This window comes from Pristis pectinata, chromosome 13, assembly GCF_009764475.1.
Source record: "Pristis pectinata isolate sPriPec2 chromosome 13, sPriPec2.1.pri, whole genome shotgun sequence".
NCBI classification, from domain to species: Eukaryota; Metazoa; Chordata; class Chondrichthyes; order Rhinopristiformes; family Pristidae; genus Pristis; species Pristis pectinata.
Genome location: NC_067417.1, coordinates 22,415,589 through 22,437,406, shown reverse-complemented (window position 1 = coordinate 22,437,406; position 21,818 = coordinate 22,415,589). Strand labels below are relative to the sequence as shown.

Genomic DNA, 21,818 nt, shown 5'->3' with positions numbered 1-21,818 from the left:
TAAATAGTTCTTCCTCCTTGGATACAGAGTCCCACAACATTCCCACTCTCAACCCATCTGATTTTGCAATCAGTTGCTCAGCTCCAATAAACCATTTTACTCACGAGCACCAAGGATTTAAGTTCCTGTACACGCCATCCGAGTCTATCATTGCATCAGGGCAAAGTTTCAATTTCTTCAATTGCATTATAGTGAAATTGAGGACAAAGTCTCCTACCATATGTTATTCCCATCGGGATAATGCAGTACTGATACCCAATAAAAGATTGAGGATTTTTTTTGTAAGTAACATGTGTCTAGTACTAGCCCTGCCAGCACTTCTGAAAGCAGATTATTAAACTTTTGTAGGACTAGGGAAATCCACAGTTGACAAGTCATGAAAAAGACAAAAATTGAACAAGAGATTTTATTTTTAATAGTTTGGATGTCTCTTTATTTATTTAAAATTTTTAATTGAAGTGTCCCCACTTCTCCAGAAACGTTAATGTCTTTAAGTGTATAAAGCATCAGACTAATGCATCTACCTGACTGTGTGGGAAGGGGAGAAAGCAACTTTCACAGCGCAGTGTTCCTGTTTTTGTATATTAACCATGGAACAGGCCATTTGACCCTTCAAGTCTATGCCAGCTCTCAGATTACTCCCATTCTTTCCCTGCAAACTATTCTGTCTCGCGTGCCCATTTCTCCATTCTCCCCCTCTCAATTATCCACCAGCCACCCACAAGGCAAACATGATTTCACATTTTGGGAAGTTCCACTCTTATTTCTTTTTAAAGCCTGTTTCCGCAAGACTCTAGACCAATGCAATCACTCATCATTCCCGGAAATTTGTCAGCATGAAAGCAAAGAGACCAACTGCTCTGACATGAAGGTTATCACGTTACAGTCCCCAGAACATTTGATTTCTCTTGACAGGGACAAGTTCACGAAGAGAAAATTGGGGGGAGGGGCGGCAATGTCAGCTGCTTGTGTCAAACTAAACAAGAAAGCAGAAAATTGCATTCTTCTGTGTTATGAGTCGTTTGATGTTGGCTTCTAGGCCTTCACCTGTGAGCAGGTGTAAACTAGCATTCTGGAAAGTAAAGCATGAGTTCCAGCATTGTTGGTGCCTACGCTGCTTTGCTACTGATGTTCCTCTGGATAAAATATTGGCAGTTTAAGTTTTGCAGGATTCAAGTACTGCCCAGTTGCCTCTTCCCTATCCCCCAAAATAGTGAATTGTTTCTGGAACAAACCAAACTTGCTCAGCTCCTATTAGATAACATATGTCAGTAGGAGTTCCTGACTGGACAACTATACCTGTTGAATTACCTTTGGTTGGTTTTGAGGATTGTGAATGAGTTCATTGATTTGTCTGCCAAAGTGATCCTGGGCGTGCCTGGGCTGGAATGTAGTGCTGTATAAACAGAAAGCCGGAGGCTGAAAAACCAGTTTCGGGAGTTGTAAAAAAAGGGTGAGGCAAAATAATTGCAGTCTTTGTACCTTTCTGTACCTCTGAGTTTTAATGACATTCACGGCGGTGGCAAAGAAAGGGGAGAATTTCAATTTAAGAACATTATTGTGACGGTGTACATGTGGTGAATATGTTCTATTGATTCCTTTGCGTTCACAGTGATAGTCTTTCCAGCTGATATATCTCGCCATATCTTAAGAGTAGAACATAGTTCTCTTTACAGATGAAAAATAGCCATCGCATCCTGGCACTCTGGATACACATCTGTTGCATCTTTCTGTGGGTGTGCATGTGTTTCCCTCTTTCCTTGCCCCCCCCCCCCCATGTCTGGTGGTGGGGATATTCCTGGTATGAATGCCCCACCATGGGAAGTTCTCCTTGGATAGTCCATGGAATGCATTCTCTACTCCCCTTCTCTTTCGATCTGTTCAGTATTAAAGCAGCATTACTTTCCCTTTATCTCCCAAGACCTGATGGAGACAGTTTTGGAATTGGTTTATTATTGTCACTTGTACCGAGGTGCAGTGAAAAGCTTGTCTTGCATATCATCCATACAGATCATTTCACTACACGATACATTGAGGTAGTACAAGGGAAAACAGAATGCAGAATAAAGTGTAACAGCTACAGGGAAAGTGTAGTGCAGGTAGACAATAAGGTACAGGATCATAACGAGGTAGATTGTGAGGTCAAGAGCTCATTTCAATTCAATAGTCTTATAACAGCAGGGTAAAAGCTGTCCTTGAGCCTGTGGTATGTGCTTTCAGGTTCTTGTATCTTCTACCCAATGGGAGAGTAAAGAGGAGAGAATGTCTGGGGTGTGTGGAGTCTTTGATTATGCTGGCTGCTTTACTGAGGCAACGTGGAGGGGAGGCTGGTTTCCATGATGTGCTGAGCTGTGTCCACAACTCTGTAGTTTCTTGCGGTCACGGGCAGAGCGGTTGCCATACCGAGCCATGATGCATCCAGATAGGATGCTTTGGTGCATCGATTTTAAAGAAGAAAATTGGTGAGGGTTGATGGGGACATGCCAAATTTCTTTAGTCTCGTTAGGAAGTAGAGGTGCTGGTGAGCTTTCTTGGCCATGGTGCCTACATGGTTGGACCAGGATAGGCTATTGGTGATGTTCACTCCTAGGAACTTGAAGCTCTCAACCCTGTCGACCTCAGCACCTTTGATGTAGACAGGAGCATGGTGAGGGGTAGTGGCAAAGTTGAAATAGGGTGGGGGCTCCTCCTTCAAGGTGCAAAGGGACTCTAATAACGTCATTGGGGCATGATCTTCATTTTTTTTAAGCCAAAGGTTCACTGATCATTAACTATGACATCCAGCAGCTGTTAGGAACACCCAGTTGTTTCATGTATAACTTCTGACAACTTGAGGAAGTGATTTTGAAGAGTTAACACCAGTAGTACATCAAAGTTATGTGCTGCAACTGTTGAGCACTCACTCAATTTCTTCCCATTTCAACTCTAATAAACAAAAGTTTTTTAAAATTAAGGTGCCCAGCATACTGGGGGAACAGGAGTGCTTTCTAAATCTTAATGAATCCTTGGGCCTCCTGTGTTTTCAGATTCCACTGACTCATTTATTCAGTGCCAGGGATCTTCGTTCGATGGCTACCTCCAATGGCCATAACTTAAAATGGGCAATGTCCATTTTAACAGTTGGTATTGGTTTATTATTGTCACTTGTATCAAGGTACAGTGAAAAACTTGTCTTGCATTCCGTTCGTACAGATCAATTCATTACACAGTGCATTGAGGTAGTAGTACTGCTCTCGAGTGGCTGACTGCTTACATTTCTGCATTCCTGTCTAGGAGTAAATCTTGATATCAACCTGTATCTCTACAATGTCCTTTTTGTTCACTTAACCAACTTTAGAGACTTGTAGGTTCTTGCACCAAATCAGTATTTTAATCAGACAGATGTAATTACTCTGAGTTTTGTACAACGCAGCACTGAACCTGGAAATTAGTCCTCTTCTGTGAACTCAAATGCTGAAGTGCCTAACATTGCCTCCGTACCTGATAGTGAGACAGTGTCATGCATCTTATTAGTAGCTATTCATAGTTCACATAGAAATGCCGGTGTTCTGACCTTGATACATTAATGGCATAAGTAATGTCTGGAACGGAAGGCAGTGCTGGAACAGTTTAAGAAGGAGCTGAGGCAAATAGATAATGAGAGACCTGAGATGGTTATCAAATGTTGCTGCTTTTGAAATCAGAACTTTAAAATCTTTGAGCAAATCATTTTTCTAAATTATTTTTGCGGTGCTCTTTGTTCCAGATGTTGTGTGGGACTGGAGCCTTCTAGGCAGGCTGGATTGAGGTAGAAGGACGCAACATAAACGTATACAAGTGGGAGTAGGCCATTCAACTCCACGAGCTTCTCTGCTGTTGGAAAAAGATCATAGTCGATCTCTTACCTCCTGTTTTTTTATACTATCCCCATATGCCTCAGTTCCTCTAATAGTCAATAATCTATTGACATCAGAATCAGGTTTATTATCACTGACATATATCATGAAATTTGTTGTTTTTCGGCAACAAGACATAAAAATTACTATAAGTTACAAAAATAAATAGTACAAAAGAGGAATAACAAGGTAGTGTTCGTGGACAGTTCAGAAATCTGATTGTGAAGGGGAAGAAGCTGTTCCTGAAACGTTGAATGTGGATCTTCCAGCTCCTGTACCTCCTCCCTGATGGTAGTAACACGAAGAGGGCATGTCCCGGGTGGTGAGGGTCCTCTTGAAGATGTCCTCAATGGTGGAGAGGGTTGTGATGGAGCTGGCTGAGTCTACAACCCTCTGCAGCCTCTTTTGATCCTGCACATTGGAGCCTCCATACCAGGCGGTGATGCAACCAGACAGAATGCTCTCTACTGTACATCTGTAGAAATTGCAAAGACCTGCTTTGAATGCAATCAACGAATGAACCTACACAGTCCTCTAGGGTAGAAAATTCCAAAGTTTCACTTCTTTCAGTGAATAAATTTCTTCCACTCCAAAACAGGATTCCTCTAGTACCAAACCTCTTTGAGAGTGTTGGCTCTTATTTTGGACCCCTCATCCAGGAGAACTATCCTCCCTGTATCTCCCCAGTCAAGCACTCTAAGAATTTTCTATGTGTCAATGAGTCATCCACTGTTGATTGTTTTAAACTATAAAGAATAGTGTCTTGGCATACTTAATTTCAATTTGTATCTCAAACCTGCCATCCCAGGAACCAGTCCATTGAATCTTTGCTCCATTCCCTCTATAACAAGCCAGATTACTGCAAAGTCTCAATTGGTTGACAAACCAATTGAGGTTTTGGAGTAATCTGGCAGCTTTCATGGTTCTGTGTGTGGGCACAACTTGAGCATGACCTGTAATTTGCTAGTCCATAACTATTAAGTTACTGTACTTGTTTTATGATGGAGATTGTACAAGCAATTTACTTGACACAAATGATATTTTTGCAGTTAGTTATAGTTTTCTATTCTCAATGTATTGAAAATACATACTGGGTAGCTTTCACCAAGTTGATTCTTAGCAACTTTGCTTCATTTCTGGTGAAACTATGCCATAGAGTTGGAATAACTCAGGATACCTAGCCCCAGGCAACCAAACCAAAAAACACTAAACCAGAAAGCTGGTTTGGATCAGAATCCAACAACAAAATAAATGGTCTATTATTGGAGTCTCTTCTTGCATTGCCCTAAATACTGTGTGGTTGACCACCACCACCACAGGAAGGCTTGTTTCCTTGATCCATAACAAATGACAATATGCCAAGGTCATCATATTCTTCTTGGGTAGTTCCTTGGTATCAAGGATAACCACTGAAATCCTATTGGTTAGAGGGGGTTGGTGAGGCCAATGAGGAACCTGGACCCTCTGCTACAGCTGGGGTGGGAGGTGGGTGGCTTGTTAGGGAGGTGATGCACCTCTCCCGATGTAATGAGACCATCTCTGCTGGGGATGGTGGTCTGGGAGGGGATGCTGACATTAGTTTGTTAATCCTGCTACTGGATTCAGAAGATTGCAGTGCCTTGAGATCCCTGTTGTAGGCAGTCCCTATCTCAGAGGCATACAGAAGGCAGGCTGCCCGGTGGACCATGAAATTTGTGCAAGGTTTGAGGTCTAGATCTTCAACCACTCTTTTCATCAGGGAGCCTAAGGCTCTGCTAACGGACTGCAGGCAGTGGTGAATTTTATCGTCGACATCCACCTTCACTTAGAGGTGGCTTCTGAGATCTAGGAAGTGGTCAGCATTTTCTAGGGTCTTGTTATGGACTTGTTACTGTTGGGGGACCTGTGTGGTACAGTAGTGGCAGGTTGGAGGATGACTGCTGTATTGTGGATGTTAAATGTAAGGTCCATTCTGCAAATGGGTTGATGGCTTGGCAGATGTTAATGTATCATCTGCATATTGCAGTTCAACAACTGAAGTCAAGGTTACCTTAGTTCTGCAATGAAGGCAGCTTGGGTTGAACAGTTTCTTATTTGCCCTATAAGTGTTCCACTAGACCAAGACACTTGTTGGAAGTGAGGTACAGAATTGCAACAAGTAAGATTGAGGAACGTATTAGGACAGTTCTGCAGTCTTGCTTGATGTTGACTCATTGTTTTATTTATCTTTAACTTGGTCATCTGTAGAAATTTGCCAGAGAAATTGCAGTAAGGAGCGTTCAATTAATACATCTGAAAATTTTGAATTGTGGGATAACTAATGGTAGCCTAGGCTGGTTTATTTAGTATTTTCCCAGTAGTGTCAGTGCTTAATCTTGGTCGTGTTATGTATTCTGTATAGTTATGTAAATGTCACATGATTGGAGGATATAGTGACTGTCATGTGTGTTGATGTATCTTTTTATGTAAGCACCACATGTAGTGAATTCTTTGTCTTCTGGTTAGAATAAGACCTTTGAACAAAGCTCCTACGTCCTGTAATTGTTAGCACAAGTTGAACGTACCAGAATCCCAGCATTATGCCATCCCAATTGGTGACAAGGACCAAAAAGATTTCTTTAAAAAATATTGTACAACAAATTCAGCACTGCTTCTTTAAGTGAATTATTCTTATCTTGTGGACTCTGAAAACTGTCATGACAAGAAAACCAAATATAGCTGCAGGGCCTTGAAGGTTCAGTTTCCCAGATGAAGGATCAGTGGCCAGTTTGCTTGGCTCCCGTGGGTTAGATCAAAGAGAGACTGAAAACTCCAGGCAGCTGCTTCTGTCTGCAGAGCAGCAGAGGTCATCCTTAAAGGTGCACCACCAGTTTTTCCAAGTACAGTTAAAGCAAATTGATTTATTATTGGAAGATGCACCAAGGTACAGTGAAAAACTTGTCTTGCATACCGTCCATACAGATCATTTCATTATAACAGTGCATTGTGGTAGCACAGGGTAAAATAATAGAATGCAGAATAAAGTGTTATAGTTATGGAGAAAATCCAGTGCAGGTAGACAGTAAGGTGCAAGGCCATAACGAGGTAGATTGTGAGGTCAAGGGTCCATCTTGGGGAATGTTCAATAATCTTGGACAGTTTCAACCCCGCTGTTTTTTCAGCCTGGTGGTATGTGCTTTCAGGCTTTTGTATCTTCTGCCCGATGGGAGGGGAGGAGAAGAGAGAATGTCCAGGATAGGAGGGGTCTTTAATTATATCGGCTGCTTTACCGAGCCAGTGAGAAGTGTAGACAGTCCATGGAGGGGAGGCTGGTTTCTATGATGTGCTGAGCTGCATCCACAAAACTCTGCCATTTCTTGTGGTCACAGGCAATTTTTTAATCTATTCATGTTCAATATTTGTCGGGAGAAAAATTTTATTTTGCTATTGATCTCACCACATTCTACCTCACCCTGTTTCCTGAAAAACACTAAGTAATTTGACCTTGCTTATCTAATCTCTCCTCCCATTTGCTGTAGAAACTCAGTACACCAAAACCTAAAGCTTGGTTTGCAAAGATTAGTTGTATTCACAATTTCTCATGTTGCAATGATTCTGATTTTGTAGCTGAAGCTGTGCCTGTTGTTTTGGAAAACTAATCCTGTTTCCGTCTTCCTCTTTCCTCCATGTTTCTTTAAACTGATCTGCCACTTCCATTAAATGCTCTTCAAAAACTTCAGTGGGTCACTCCTAAATGGAAGCACAGGCCCTTCCCAGGTTACGAACGTTCAACTTACAGACACCCCATACATACGAACAAGAGTTTGGGAGCAGGCGGGATGGATTTGCCAGCTGCTGCGGGGCTGCAGGCATCTTCTGCTAGGTGGGAATGGGACATTTCCATGTGCCTTCTCTCCAAAAACCCCCAAGCCACAACAATCAGAGCTGGGAACACTGAGCAGACTCGCCCATTCACTGAGGCTGGTTGGTGGCCACTCTTCCCGCACCTGCTTGCTCCCACACACTTGTGTGGGGGAGAAAGAACAAAATCAGGGTCTGGGGCCAGAATGATAATAGTCACTACTTACAACAATATTAAAAATAACACTGTACGTGAATGTAGCAGTTGTAACCCTCTCTTAATGGGTATCTGGTTAGCAACTTAATGTGTGTTCACTGCTAACTCTGGATGGTTTGCATATCAGTGTGGTGAAGCTTGTGAAGATAGGGCAAATCAATTAGCAGCTTCCACTTCTGTAGATATGTGGATACTGGAGACTGCTGTCTGAATTATTCCATAACCATGACTGCTGATAGAGTCTCTGTCATTCCCATCTCAGTACCCAAAGCAATAATAAAAACTAAAAATGCTGGAAATGGTCAGCAGGTCAGGCAACCTCTGTGGAGAGAAAAGCAATTAACATTTCTTGTCGATAACTTTAAAAGTTCTGATGAACGGTCATCAACCTGAAACGTGCACTCTGTTTCTCTCTCCACCAATGCTCCCTGACCTGCTGAGTGTTTCCAGCATTTTGGTTTTAGTTTGGATTTGCATTATCTGCGTTATCTTGAAAGCAAAATAAATAATTTCTTTACTGGATGTGAGCCTCACTGGCAAGGTCAGCATTTGTTACCCTTGTTGGGTCAAGGCCACAGGTCAAGTGGGTCAAGGCAAAGATTTCCTATAATGTTGTTGGGCTTGGAGTTCCAGGACTTGGCAGTGAAAAAGGAATGGTGATACAATTCCAAGTTGGGAGAATGTGGGAACAGGGGGAGAATATGGTGTGGTGTTCCCATGCACTTGCTGCCCTCAGTGGTTGAGGTGGCAAGTTTAAGACAGATCCTCGGCAAGTAACAGCAGTGCATTTTGTAGGTGGCACACATTGTAGCCACAGTGCCCCAGAAATGGAGGGAGTGAATGTTTAACGAACTGGATGGGGCTCCTTTTCCTGGTAGGTATTGAGTTTTACAAGTATTGTTGGGAATGCAGTGGCAGGCACAGTAGTGTAGTGGGCAGGCACGGTAGTGTAGCGGTTGGCATAATGCTATTACAGCACCAGTGACCCGGGTTCAATTTTGGCCACTGTCTGTAAGGAGTTTGTACGTTCTCCCCGTGTCTGCGTGGGTTTCCTCTGGGTACTCCGGTTTCCTCCCACATTCCAAAGATGTACGGGTTAGGAAGTTGTGGGCATGCTATGTTGGCACCGGAAGCGTGATGACATTTGCGGGCTGCCCCCAGAACACGCCATGCATCAGATGCATTTCGCTGTGTGTTTAGATGTATATGTGACTAATAAAGATATCTTGTAAATGGTGAGAAGGCTTTGGGGTGCTAGGAGGTGAGTCATTTGCTGCAAATGATGTCATTGCAACTGGTTTGTTTGCACAGGAATGAGTCATGCTGGGTTATGTAGATGGCCATGTGTTCAATTTACCAGGCTAAAAATGAGGAATGAGCATCTTCTGGTTCCAAGGCGGGTAAATAGTCTGATATTAATTCTATAAGTGGTCGGAAGTTAACTTCAATTTGAAATTCAACAGAACTGAAAGAGCTAGATAAATTGCACAGTTGATTTAAAGAACACTTAGTAAATTGTTCAAACTGGTTTGTTTGTTTGGATAGAATGTTCACAAGAGATGCTGGTTGGCAGGTTTTTTATTGTTCACGTCCATAATTGAAATAGGAAATCTTCTTTCCAGTAGGTAATGTATGTGCAGAATTGAGTTGCTCTAGCCACTGATTGCCAAAATGGCCCATCAGTGGTGTGCTCTGAAGACTTGTGACAATTAACAAAAGTTTTTATTACTCATTCACTAGGAATGTTTTTTTTGAACTGAATTCTTGAGTCCAATCTTGAAATAGCTGCTATTGTAAACTAACACAGTTATTTAGTAAAATACAATGATTTCTACATTGACTGAATCTCATTTCTATTTGGCAAACAAATTTTATATTTATTAACCATCCTACTCTTTAATGTGGCTCCAGTATAATTCAGAAGTGGACATTATAGTGTAATGATCCCAACCAATAAGCCACAAACTGAGTTAAGCTGGCAGCAATTAAAATGGATTCCATGAATATGGTAGCCTGCCTTTGAGCAAATGTACTTGGAATTTTAAGATGGGTCTTTTTATCTATGAAGGTTTCTGCCAAGCATCAGTTTGTTCATATTATTTTTAATTGGTGTGGATGTGACCAGAAACTAATCTAATTATATATGCTCAGTTTATTTTAAAACATATTGTAACAGCAGGTTTCTTAATTTGCATAGGGCCCTTGCAGTGTTCCTTCACAGGACTCAGTAGCAGGTTGTGAAGCTGTTAGGGAGGGAAATTTAAGGTTTGATTTAGATTTGTTAAAATGATATGGATGGTATGCAGAATATTCTGACCGAGGATGGGTGGGAATGCAGATGGCTTAAATATGTTTTTAAAGCAAGAAGACAAAAGAGACTGCAAATTCAGGAATCTGGAACAAAAATCTTGAACCCTGGGAGAACTCGTGCAGCATCTGTGGAGGCAGAAGGGGTATGTCAATGGTTTGGGTTGTGAGCCTGAATCAGGATGAGGGGGGAAAAGAGGAAAGTTTGCCAGTACACAGCAGTCTAAGGCAGGGAGTGGGGCAGAGGCTGATAGTTGATGGGTGGAACTGGATGTGGCAGGGATGATGCCAGATGAAACCAAGTTGGGGGGGGGAGGGCGGTGGGGTCTTGGGACGGGGGCTGGGAGGTGATTGGTAGAACCGGATGGGGAGGGGATGATGGGCAGATGGAACCAGGTGGGAGAAGGGATGGGAGATGGTGAAAGGTGAACGTAGGGAGAAGAAAACTAGGTGGACAGGTGAGTGTGTGCGAGTGTAGGAAAAAGAGCACTGGGAGTGTGGGTTACCCAAAATTGGAAAATTCAGCATTCATACCATTTGAATTGTAAGCTACCAAAGTGGAATGTAATAAGTTATTCTTCCAATTTACTTTTAGCCTCTCCGAAGCAATGGAGAAGACAGGATAGACAGGTCGGTGTGGGAGTGGGAAGGAGAGGTAAAACGACATGCACCCAGAAGCTGGAGATGGCTGTTGTGGACAGAGTGCAGGTGTTCCACACCAATCTCCTACTATGTGACAGCACTGGGCGCTTAGCTGTGTGGTGGAACTATAGTGAACAGAGAGGGCTGGAAAAGAAACTTGCACAGGATAATTCCTTCTGTACTAAAAATGTTTCAGCATTAGACATTGGCCTCTGTGCTCTGGATCTATGACCGGCAGACAACACAGGAGGTCTTGGCAGCTGAAAACACTGCCATTTGTGAAGCCATTAAATTTGTGGATTATAGGGAGGGCAGAAACGGAGGAGCTGATATTCCTTGGAGGCTTAAGGTAATGGACAGGATTGCAAAGATAAGGAGGTGCAAGACCACAGACGGAATTGAAAACCAGGAAACATGTCAGTTCCCTCGAGGTACCTTGGATTTCTCTCTCCCACTTTTCCCAGCATTACGCTTTCCCACAAACCCTTTCACTGGATCTTGCATATGTTTTTTTGTTTCCTTATTGCTCAAAGTGTTTCTTCTGTCCCAAAATGAAAAACTCATTATTGTCAGTACATTTGCTGCCTCTAACAACCAGTCACAGAGTTGTGCAGCACAGGCATGGGCCCTTCACCCCACCATGTCCATGCTGACCTTTTTGTTCATCTACATTAATCTCATTTGCCCACACTAGGACCGTATCCTTCTATGCTCTGCATATTTAAGTGTCTGTCTAAATATCTCTTAAACATAATAATTGTATGTTTCCAACCACCTCCTCTGGGGGCAAGTTGCAGATATTAACCACTGTGTTTTAGAAAAAATAAACCTTATCCCTAAGGTCCCCATTAAATCTCCCATCTCATCTTAAAATGATGCTGCCTTGTTTTTGATACCCCTACCATGGGAAAACGATTTTGACAACCTACCGTGGCTCTCATGATCTTGTATACTTCGCTGCAGGGAAAACGAATCCAGTCCCTCCCCATAACTAAAGTCCTCCAATCCTGGTGAATCTCCTCTGCACTCTCTGCAGCACAATCCCATCCTTCCTGTAGTGCAGTGACCAGAACTGCACACAGTACTTAAAGTGCAACCTAACCAATGTTTTGTAAAGTTGTTATATAACATACCAACTACCCTATTGTCCTGTGTTGCCATTTCCAAGGAACTATAGATTTGGACCCCAAAATCTCTCTGTTCATCAACATTCCTTAGTGTCCTACCATTTACCGTATATGCCCTTCTCCTATTTAACTTTGCAAAATGCATCACATTGCACTTGTTCACTTGAGGAACAATGCCTTATCTTTCATCTGGGCATGTGACAGCCTGCAAGACTTGATATTGAATTCTCCGACTTAAGGTGGCTTGCTCTATCTTTCAGCTTGTATTAGGACTAACCCTTTGCACTTGCCAATCCTCTCTTCCTTTTTTTTCATTTGTACATTCTGGCATATCCCAGTTAGACAATGTCATCCAGACTTCACAACATTACCAACACTTCCCACAGACAAAAGAGTTTCACTGCGACATTATTTCATGCTGTTATAGACATTCTCATTGTTCCAACCATGGCCCTCCCCCACCTCTCTATGACCAGACTATCTTGCTTTCATCATCCTGAAGAAGGGTCTTTACCTGAAATACCTATCTCTGTGCCATCTGCAAATTCAGCAACCATTCCTCTGGAGGCCTTTGCCCGAATCATGTATATATATTGGGGGGAGAAAAGTGAAGATCCCCAGCACACCACTTGTTACATTTTGCCAATCGTTGCCAATGATAATTGGCCATATGCAGTGCTTAAAGATGATTTGGATAGAGATGGTTAAATTATGGGCGTCTATGTAGCAGATGGCATACAATGTGGGAAAAATCTGAGGTCCTCCAATTTGTTAGAAAAAGATACTGAAAAGCTGTACGTTTTTTAAGTGTTGAACAATTGATAGGTGTCGGTGTGCAGAGGGACCCAAGTCCCCTTGCACACAAATCACTGAAAGGTAACATGCATGTACAGTAAGCAATTAGGAGGGCAAATGGTACATTGGCCTTTTAATGAAAAAAATTTTGAGTATGTCTTACATCAAACATATGGGGTTCTATTGAAACACCATCAGTAACAGACTTAACAGACCTTGTCTCTCTACGGAAGGAAGGACATACCTGTGAGAAAGGAATGCAGTGAATGTTCATCAGATGCTGCCTGTGATGGTAAATTTATTATGGTATGCGACCCCAAGAGTCCTAATAAATGATGAGATTAAGCAAGTGGGATCTATACACTTGAACATGGAGAAATGAGAGTAATCTCCACTAAAATGTACAAAATGTTTAGGGGTCGTGACAAGGTGGATATGGAGTTGATGATTTTTGTGGCAAGAGTCTCTTGAACCAAATTTCAGAATAAGAGGTCACCCAAATGAAAAGAAACCTATTCACCCAGAGTGTAGTGACTCTTTGGAATTTCCTATCCCAAGAGGGCTGAAGGGATCTGGTCACTGAGTACATTCTGCAATCAGTGAGGATAGGCAGCAACATCTCTGCCATAATTATCCCTAACATTGGTGCCCCACAAGGCTGCGTCCTCAGCCCCTTTCTTTACTCCCTATAGATTCATGACTGTGTGGCCAGATTCTGCTCCAACTCCATCTACAAGTTCACAGATGACACCACAGTAGTGGGCTGGATCTCAAATAATGATAAGATGGAGTACAGGAAGGAGATAGAGAGCCTGGTGGCATGGTGTCAAGACAACAACCTTTCCCTCAATGTCAGCAAAACAAAAGAGCTGGTCATTGATTTCAGGAAGTGGAGCAGAGTACATGCCCCGCATGTATCAATGGTGCTGAGGTAGAGATGGTTGAGAGCTTCAAGTACCTAAGTATAAATATCTTGACCATAGCTTGTCCTGGTCCAACTGCATAGATGCTGTGGCCAAGAAAGCACACCTCAGAAGGCTAAGGAAATTTGGCATGTCCCACTGACCCGCACCAATTTTTATAGATGCACCATGGAAAGCATCCTATCCGGAGGCATCACAGCTTGGTATGGCAACTACTCTGCCCAAGATGGCAAGAAACTACAGAGTTGTGGACACAGCTCAGTCCATCACAAAAACCAGCTATTCCTCTATTAACCGTCTACACTTCCCACTGCCTCAGGAAAGCAACCAACATAATCAAAGACCCCTCCCGCCCCAGTCATTCTCTCTTCTTCCTCCTTCCATTGGTTAGAAGATACAAAAGCTTGAAAACATGCACCACCAGGCTCAAGGACAGCTTCTATCCACCTGTTGTAAGACTCTTGAATGGACCTCTTCTACGATAAAGATGTACTCTTGATCTCACAGTCCACCTCGTCATGGCCCTTGCACCTTGCTGTCTGCCTGCACTGCACTTTCTCTGTAACTATTACACTATATTCTGCATTCTTTTATTGCATTTCCCTTTTGTACTGCCTCGATGTGTTATGAAATGATCTGTATTGAGGGTATACAAAACAGTTTTTTGCTGTATCTCCTACATGTCACAATAATAAACCAATGACCAATTACAAAGATTGATACTTTTTGGATGTTAATGGAAATGAGGGATAATGGGATCAACCGTTATCTTATTGAATGGTGGAGCAAGCACAAGAGGCAAAATTGCCTTACTCTGCTGCCACTTATCATGTGGTTATATTATCAAAAGAACAAGTCCTGAGCCAAATCCCATACCTGGTTATGCCATTTTGTTCAACACGCGCCATTTTGTTCAACACGCACCATTCCGTCATCTTGCTGATGTTGACCTCCCCTTCCTTTCCTGCCAGTTGCTGAGGAGAATGGATTCAGATCAGCCTGGAAGATTCAGAGGTGGTCTGTGAAGTACCCAACTGGTCCCTGAAACTTAAGTTACAAATGTTTAATATCCCAACAAAAAATAAATCCAGTGACGTGCTGCATTAATGCAGTGTAGCAGCCCAGGCCCAGCTTCTCCCATATTTAGCACGTGGTCCTCTCCTGCTGCTGACTGCTCCCCAAACCTTGGGCACGCGGTGATTTCAGGCAGCTCATGCCTGTGCTTTGCTCCCAAGTACAGCTCCTCCTGACTTGCGTATACATCTTTTCCTATTATCTTGAAATGTTGGACACTTGCCATGATTTCATGTATGAGTTTTATCTTGAGGCCATAAGACATAGAGAACCTGTTTCTTTAAAAAATATGAAAGGTACTGGTTGGTATGGTTTCCAATACTATTCACCCCCATGTCCAGATTTTATCAGGACACTTGCCTTTGCTTGTTTAGTGGTGCAGTAGCATTCCCTTTAGTTTTGCCAATTGGGTGGGAGTTTATAGGCTGCTCTGTGCTGTTGGACTTTTAATCAAGCAAGGTGTCATTTCTATGAGGAACCAACAAAATTAACTACATGGAACTATTTCTGTTGAAAGCTGCAGGGAGCTTAACCAGTGCACTGAATTATGGGTGATCTGAATGTAAATCTTATTGACCCTTGTGACATGAGGCTAGAAAGTACTAAGACTTCTGTGTCCAAACAAAAAAATATCTCTTTATAATTTAACAACTGCAGTTTGCATGAAGGTCTTCCTTCTGTAGATGCATTCAGTGCAGGAAGGAGGTTCAGACTGATAATCTGCTTAAGTGTTATTTTCCTTTTTATTTTTGCAGTTCGCTTTAACTGTGGTCAACAAAATGGCCTGGAATTCCATACGGATGATCCCCATTTCCAAGTGGAATCTGATGGAAGGATTCTTGTCAGTGATGTACCAACAACAAACCAAACAAGTTTTATTATCACTGCATTTAGCGAGGTAGCAGATACATGGGAAACGACTGTTCGTGTCCTAATAAATGGTGAAAAGGTAATTTTTTAAAATTTTGGGGTGAATGGTTAAATAGTTGTGACCAAAGTAAACACCAAAGTGTTGCAATGTTATGGAACTTATTTTAATGAGGTTTGGTAAATTGATGAAATGGTTGATGAATGGGAGCATTCCAACTTTAATGACTGTTGTAGTGAAATGCAACGTTCTTGGTTTTTAATGTAGAAACGCTATTTCAAGCAAGTGATGAATTCATTGTAAACTACCTTCTGATTTTTGAGTTACAGGTGAAAGATTCTGCAGGGGGTAAGTCAGATGTGCCAGTGATCATGTGGCCTTCACGGTTTTCTCGTTCTGCGTTGAGACGACAGAAGCGAGAATGGGTGATTCCAGTCACCAAACATCCAGAAAATCAGCGAGGACCATTTCCCAAGCTCCTTGTACAGGTTTGTCTTTATAGTTCAAATGTTAGTAGAATTCTGTTTTGGGGATTGACTTCTAACTGTTACCATTTTGAGTCAGTTTAGGCTCCACATAACAATTCAGAATTGAGGATGTGACTAATAAAGGTATTTTATCTTGTCTTATCTTATGTTATAAATGTCAGAAGCAAGGAAGCAGCAAATAAATTATTAAAGATTTACAGAAAACAATCAACTTATCCTCAAACATAAGAATGTAAACCAATCAAACAGTGGGAAAGTGTCTTCTTGCACAGTATCTATCAATGTTTTTAGCCATAAATCTGGTATAGACAGAGTGGACAGCCAGCACCTTTTCCCCAGGGTGGCAATGGCCAATACCAGAGGACATAAGTTTAAGGTCAGAGGAGGAAAGTTTTTAGGGGAGATATCAGAGGTAGGTTTTTCACACAGAAAGTAGTGGGTGCACTGCCGGGGGTGGTGGTAGAGGCTGATATAATAGGGACATCTAGAAGACTCTTGGATAGGCACATGGATGTGAAAAAAATGGAGGGTTATGGGCTGTGCAGGAGGGAAGGGTTAGATTGATCAGGGAGTAGGTGTCTATATAGGTCGGCACGACATTGTGGGCCAAAGGGTCCGTACTGTGCTGTACTGTTCTATATTCTAAATTCCAAAAAAGAATTCTAATATGATGGCCCAGAATTTGTGGTGAGGAAAGCAATGAGGCTTTTGGTGCTCACTATTATCATGGAGGAAGTGTAACAACAAGTTTGAGTCCACACAGGCACGCACATACAGATGGGCACTGGTGCACACATAGACACACGAGCACATGTGTACACAGACACAGAGACGGGTATGTAATCACAGACAGCAGATATATGGCTGCTTGTGGAAATCCAGAAGTGATGTCAGTGACTGCCTCTCCGCAGGATGCTCTCTGCTGACTTTCCCAGTGTATTCAGTGGCTTGATGGTCATAAGCTGTCAGTTTTTAAAAAATGTCTTAAATGTTACACCTTGTTGAACAACATATAATTTGGTTTTTACTGGTGTGCTGAACTGTAATTACTGCTTAAAACCCATTATGAACCCGTGTACTCTGCCCAAACCTGGCACAGTGCTCAGATACATCCCTTGTATCTCCTGCCTGCCCAGACATACTTTTTCCAGACAGGAAGGCCTGATCCTCTGCACCCATCTATTGTCATGAGAGGCAGTGCCAGCTCTGAGCAGTGAGTAAGCCTGGGAGCCATGTGCTCGTATGTGATGTCTGTGTGGACTTATGGCTGCTGTCTTTTTTTTCTCCATGATAGTTTAAGATTATTCTAGTAGATTTTAAATGAGTTTTTTTAAAGAAAACATAAAATACAGTGAATTGTTTTGTTTTAAATGCAGTAAAATATGAAAAACATTAAAATATAATAATTTAAACACTTGCCTACACTGGGGTTGCCATTTCTGTACTTGCCCGCTCTCACACGAGTGGTACACGAGTCCCCCTCAAAACATCACTACTGTGCTCATTGTGAGTCCAGTGGCAGAGCGGACACTCCAATGCACTGGCATCTTAACCAGATCTCAGGCTTTACCTTTCATTGAGCATGCACACAAGTCTGGGATGTGCTGAGCTGCAAGTGCCAACTGTCAGTCAGTGTGAATTGTCACTAAAATTCTTACGCTTTTTAATCAAGCTTATGACCTTTGCTGTAACCTTGCCTCCATGTGCAGGAGCCAATCTTATTTCCTCTGTAAAATGTTTAAAAAGGGGTATAAAATTTTTAATTATTTTGATTTCCTGGCTTGTTTTCTGCAAGATTTGGTCCCTTGAGTAACATGGATATTGGATGCACAGAACTCCTAGAAGTGACATCTGACAGCAGTTGACATTAGTTAAAGGGACATCTGTACCAGAGATACCATTTAAATCTTTGCAAACTGCTTTCTTTGCAGTCAGCAATGAGAATCATCACTTTGCTGATCACAAAATCCATGCTACTTTAATTTCATATTTTGCAGTAATAAATTGTGATGAAGCCAAGTACTTTAGCATTTACACCAGTGAGGCCCCAATATCATTTAAATCTATCCTCAAATTTTCTGCAAGTAAGTGGAAAAAATTTGTAGCATTCCTCTGTTACTACTTACATTGAGGCTGCATTTCCTTACAAATTGCAGTGAACCAAATCATTATATTCCCAGAGAATTCTAAAACATTCTTTACAAAAAATGTATTTGTTATATTCTAACTGGAATTGTTAAGACAGATTTCCTGGGTTTTAAACAAATAATTGGGAAACACACTAATGAAGGTTAATCAAGCCTTTTTGATTTCAAGTGGTTTTTAACTTATGTTTAAAAAGTTTAGGGAAACATTAGTTGGAAGACTGAGGTGCCGATGATTATATTACTGAAGTTAACAATTCTTAATTACATATATTCATATATCTTGCACTGCAAGTCACTCATTTTCTTTTTCTTAAAACTGTATTTGGGGAAAAGTTCATTTCTCTGTATCTTGCAAGTTTTCTCTTAATGCATCTTGTATGTTTATAAAATTAGCCGTGTTTTTCTTCGTATAGGTTAGGAAAGGCTCTTTGTAAAGTGTTTTTTATTGACTAAATTTCACTTCTGTTCAGCTAACCTATCTCTATATCTTTATTCTCTCTCTCCCTCCAACCTTTTGAAACAACACCTTTACCTGGGTCTGAAATGGGCAAAATGCATGTCAGATCTACAAATAAGTGGTTATAATTTGTTTGAAATCTTGGTTCCAAAATTAGTTTGATATTAGCCAACTGGTGCTTGGGGAAACCAACAATAAAGAGCATAAGGTACTTCCCTGAATGTGGAGCCAAAATTAGCAGTTGTCCTGATCACTCCATTTAATCCTCCTCCCACTTGCTGTCACAGCTGTCGCCTTTACCTCTGCCCTCCAAGTCCGGATCCTTTCTTATTCCACTACTAGCCAGAGAACCTGTGAACTCTTCAATCCCCCCACTTTGCATCCTCATGACTTGGATCTCCTAAATTGCTGGTTCCCAATCTTCAGCCAGGGCTGTTGGAATGTTTATTGGGAGTACACCTTGCCCACTCCCTTAACCCTGGCCATCTCCACCTAGTTCAGCTATTTAGAAAAGACCTTGAATTAAATATGGGACCTTGGTTCCTTAACCTTCAGTGCTACCTTGGGGTAATTCACACTTGTATATTATGTTAATTGGTGTTGCTATTCTGACTTGCTGCAATGTGCTTGTGTAAGTTATGCTTAAATTTCTTTGTTCTTCTTAACAGATCAAGTCCAATCGGCAAAAAGAAATACCATTAACTTACTCTATAACAGGCCCAGGAGCTGATCAGCCACCTCTCAATGTTTTTACTATAAATAAACTCACTGGTGAAATTTTAGTGCATCAACCTTTAGACAGAGAACGAATAGCCAGATACAGAGTAAGTTTCATTAATTATAATCCTTCCTGTGCCACAGCGGTTTATAGTAAAAGTTAACTTTGCTCTCAATTATTTCTCTGTACAAGACTGATTTTTGATTCACACAATGTCAATATAATATTCCTCAAGTAAGTGAGTTTAAAATCTAAGGAACAACAATTGTTTGTACACTCCACAGTATTAGATGATTATAGCTGTAATTTGTCATCACAAGCTCTTGCCCTTTCCCGTGCTAACTCACTAGCTCTATTATTGCAATATTGAGTGAAAGTTTTAGTAGCACTAAAGCACTAATACCAATTGTAGAACAAAATACAATAAATGTATAGCTTGTATACCATTTCCTTTAACACGTTAATCCCAACAGTTTTTTTTTGAACCTCCACTCTCCCACTTTACTGAAAGGAGCAATTCATTACATTAGCACTGAATGATTTAAAAACATCCATTGGGTTCAGTGGCCTTAAAATCCAGACCAGTGATTTAATATTATGGATGTAATAACAGCAAAAAAAAATTAACAATACTTGGCAGTGAACTTGAGATAAACTGTGTACACATGTAAATACCGAGTTGCTGTCAGTAATTCAGGGTTTCTCCAGTATAATCAAGGGAAAGCAGCTGAATTGATGAAACGTTCAGATGTGTGTGAATTATAGAATTTCCTAAAAATTCTGTTGTTGAGTGAGATACAAATGAGTTTGTATTGGTTTACTAAGCCATAACTGCAGTTGGTAAACTCTGACTCCCAACAAGTTTCTCCACATAAATGCCAAAATGTAATAGGTTTTAAGATGGGGAGAAAAATTTGTTGTTCATGTTGTATTTCTGTTTATACTTCAATTGTAGCATGGAATGATTTTAATTTTGCACCACTGCAAAATATTTAATTTTAGCTGAAATTGAGGTTTTTTTCCTTTTCTGGTTTGCTACCTGTGAGAATACTTTAATATGTTTGGCTACTCTGCCAAATTCCTGAGGCCAGGAAGCCTTTAAATTACATGCTGGTAATCATGATCAGAAAAAATCTAAATCTGTGCTTCAGAATGAAGTTTTTTTTTAAAAAGATCATCTTTCACTAATCAGTGGGAAGTGCTGTGTAATGCTGCTGGGTAGAAAATCCAGACCCATGTCTTTGTGATAAGAAGAATTAACTTGTTAATAGTCAAGGTGAAATGGACATGTATTTCAATCTGCTATGAACCAACTAACTAACCCACAGCTTTTATAAAGTCTTGGATTTCTGGTCCAATATTGAATGAGTGTTTCTTATTGCAATACTTTTGTAGCTACTCTAACGGCCAATATTCTTATCTCCTGAAATAGCTGTTAGCTCATGCACTAGATGCAGACGGGCAGGAGGTTGAAGAGGCAGTGGATGTTTTCATTGAGGTCATTGATATGAATGATAATAAGCCACAATTTACTCTTCCAACTTTCTATGGCAAGGTAGTAGAAGGAGCTACACCAGGTAAGATGAACATTTTGTTTTGTCTTATTTCTGAACTGAGATTGAGCCAACAATGAAATGACAGTAAATCTTTATCTGATGAGAATTCCAAGATTGTTTTACATTGTTATCCCAAGTCTAGTGCCTAATAGGTGACTTTTGAACAGCTCCCTTTTGGAATTTGTCCATGCCTGGGAAACAAAGGGAGATTGTAGAAATCTTGATTTTTTTTTTCTCTCGATAGGTTATTCCTACTCTTAATATATCCTGGTTGATCCAACGTGTCTTGATGGACCAAATGTTACAATTCTATTGTGCTTTACTGCCAATATATTTCACTTGTTTTCTCTGAACCTTTTGCATTTGTGTCCTTTCTATAAAATCAATGAAGGGTTTGCCTTCTAAGAAGCACCATTTCAAATTAGCAGCCACAGTATTTCATTTTTGCAATGGTTTAGTTGGACAAGCAGGCTAATGGAGTTTCCACATCTAGTAATACAGATCCCACTGCGCTGTACATCACCGTTGCATAATGTAATGTAATCCGAGGAATAAATGCATTTAACCTTCTTTTGGCCCAGTAAGTTGACTAAAGGAATTAAGATAACTTAAAATGGGTATTAACCTATCCTAGTATTTGCAGTTGGCTTCAAAGGAAATGGCACGTGACTGAATCTTCCAAAGTTGCCACAGACACAGTCCAATAGCTTTCAACGCTAATTCTGGCAATGCAGTAGCCTATCTGTTTCTTTTCTTCTCACATGGAGAATTTAGTTTGTCCTGAACTCTCCAGCCTAGAGTTTGC

General features: G+C 41.1%; 1 protein-coding gene across 1 annotated transcript in view; it reads left to right on the top strand.

Annotated features, from left to right (window-relative positions):
* Positions 1–21,818, top strand: part of cdh31 (cadherin 31) — a 43,112-nt gene that overhangs the window by 5,888 nt on the left and 15,406 nt on the right. The window contains exons 3-6 of the mRNA XM_052028064.1: positions 15,535–15,728; positions 15,977–16,135; positions 19,408–19,563; positions 20,890–21,034. Of these exons, the coding sequence (XP_051884024.1) occupies positions 15,535–15,728; positions 15,977–16,135; positions 19,408–19,563; positions 20,890–21,034 (654 nt within the window). The remainder of the gene's footprint in view (positions 1–15,534; positions 15,729–15,976; positions 16,136–19,407; positions 19,564–20,889; positions 21,035–21,818) is intronic.